At 38.8% G+C, this 2,010-nt stretch overlaps 1 protein-coding gene across 1 annotated transcript; it reads right to left on the reverse strand.

Annotated features, from left to right (window-relative positions):
- Positions 1–386: 386 nt before the first annotated feature.
- On the reverse strand, positions 387–1,521 carry LOC120772058 (endocuticle structural glycoprotein ABD-4). The gene is made up of 2 exons (XM_040100441.1): positions 1,349–1,521; positions 387–1,185 (listed from the first exon to the last, which is right to left on the reverse strand). The coding sequence occupies exons 1-2, from the start codon at positions 1,358–1,360 to the stop codon at positions 616–618; spliced, it is 582 nt and encodes a 193-aa protein (XP_039956375.1). The 5' UTR covers positions 1,361–1,521; the 3' UTR covers positions 387–615.
- Between the last annotated feature and the right edge of the window lie 489 nt (positions 1,522–2,010).

Raw genomic sequence — 2,010 nt, forward strand, 5'->3', positions numbered from 1 at the left:
TAGTTTACAAAAATGATAACGCCCTTGGTATGAGTAATTTTTGATTTTTTAATTTTTTTGTTAATAAAATCAAAGCTAAAGTCCTGTAAAGAGATTCTTATAAAAATTCAACAAACGCAGTGATCGCACAATAAAAAATTTCGATTCCTTCATTTTGGAGAAGAAGGTTGCTGGTATTTTTAGACAATTGAAACAAAATTTTTATGTATTTTTTGTAAACAATTTTCACTTTTATTCATATAGACTATTCTTCATTGTTTTTTAGTTATTTAGGTACAAGTAAGATGAGTACATGGATCATACATTAGTATACATGTACGATTTTTTATATAGTAAAATTAAATTTTATGTTCAAAAACTTATAATTTCTTTTGTAAACCGCACAATAACGAATTATTTTAATTTCCGAACTCTTACGATTTTACTTGATATTGTATTCAAAATTTCATACTCCAATTTTTTTTTAAGTTAATGCCACCGATCTAATCGCAGCAAATCACAGTCTTTGTTCTTTATAAAAGCGCCACAACCGCTTACGAATTTCGTTATAAATTTAAATATCTTAAAACCGATTTTAGCTCGCACAATACAACAATAAATTTTCGATTGGCACACTTAAGCATTTTCCAATGGCCCTATATATTGACCATTCTTATTGGCCAAACGGCGCTCTTCCAGTTTTCTGGCAAAGTCAGGATCGCTCTTGGCGCGCTGCTCCAGACGCTCCTGTTGCAATTTTATGCCTGCATAGATTTGATCCAAGCCCTTTTGTATTTCATCCGGTATGGCGGGTGGTGTGGGTATGTGATCGCCTGTCGCACGGAAACCATTCTCATCGGCAGTATATTGTACGTTAACGACATCACCCTCGGGCGATTGGTAAGAGTATTGACCATGCTGCACCAGCACGCCGTTGGGGTTTGTCTCTGAGAAATCCTTCAGGAAACCGGTCTCTTCGTGCACAATATTATTGCCGGTTTCGTATTCGGTCTTATAGCTGCCATCTTCACTCTGTTCCTTATTGTACTTGAGTATCGGTATCCAAGTGGTGCTTTCGCGATGATGATCCCGATGATCGGAAACCTTTTCGTCGCGCGGTATGTTATTTTGATTCGGGTGACCGTGATGGTGTTGCGACTGACAGGATGTGACTGCAAGGAATAGGCCAATGGCGCACACCAACAACTAGAGTCGCGATTGTGGTAGAGGCGTACGAGCGAAGATTAAATAAAAAACAAATAAATGAAAAATTAGAAATATTTTTACAAAACCTCGAAAACAAGATTATTTGAATGTGTTTGTGAAATATTTTAAATAATTTCTTTGTGTTTGCTTTTAAACAACTTACAAATGTGTTCATTTTCCGTTTATTAATTTTCAAAACAGAAAGGAAGTCTACACAACGGGAAGAGGATGTAAATTACTTTCCTCACTTAACGAATTTTATGAGTTTTTATAAAATTTCTTGTTAGTAACCGCGTTCTCAACACCTAAGCTGCGCGTATGTTTTCAAAACGTGAATTTCCGAAATTTTCGAGTGAGTGAAAGCGGGTTTGAAAAAAGACTGCGCACCAGCGGGCCCTATTTAAGCTATTTATAGCAGCGTGATTGAGACTCCTAAAGTCGAGCGCATACACCAACACACATGTAGCGACACACATACATCGGCCGGCAACGCACACACCTGCAGTTCGGCGTGCAGCGCGTTGGCTGAGCTTTTAGCTTTTCAGCATTGAATGCCTCGTCTGCCCGCCTTTTTTGTGAGTTTCTTTGAGTATGCGATTTTGGCGCGTATCGGCAGTGCAGCCACACTCACACACACATGTACATATGCACATTGGCTTGGCTTGTAAATTTTTTGCTGCAGATTTATTCATTGGCGCTCGGCATTGTTGCTGGTCGGTCGACTGCAATTCATCGTTGTCGCGGCGCTGCAACGGCCAAATGAAGTCTGCAATTGGTAATTGTTGTTTGGCCGTCGCATCCATTTTTAAGCGCAAAGCGATAGTT

The sequence above is a fragment of the Bactrocera tryoni genome, chromosome 3, assembly GCF_016617805.1.
Source record: "Bactrocera tryoni isolate S06 chromosome 3, CSIRO_BtryS06_freeze2, whole genome shotgun sequence".
In the NCBI taxonomy this organism is placed as follows: Eukaryota; Metazoa; Arthropoda; class Insecta; order Diptera; family Tephritidae; genus Bactrocera; species Bactrocera tryoni.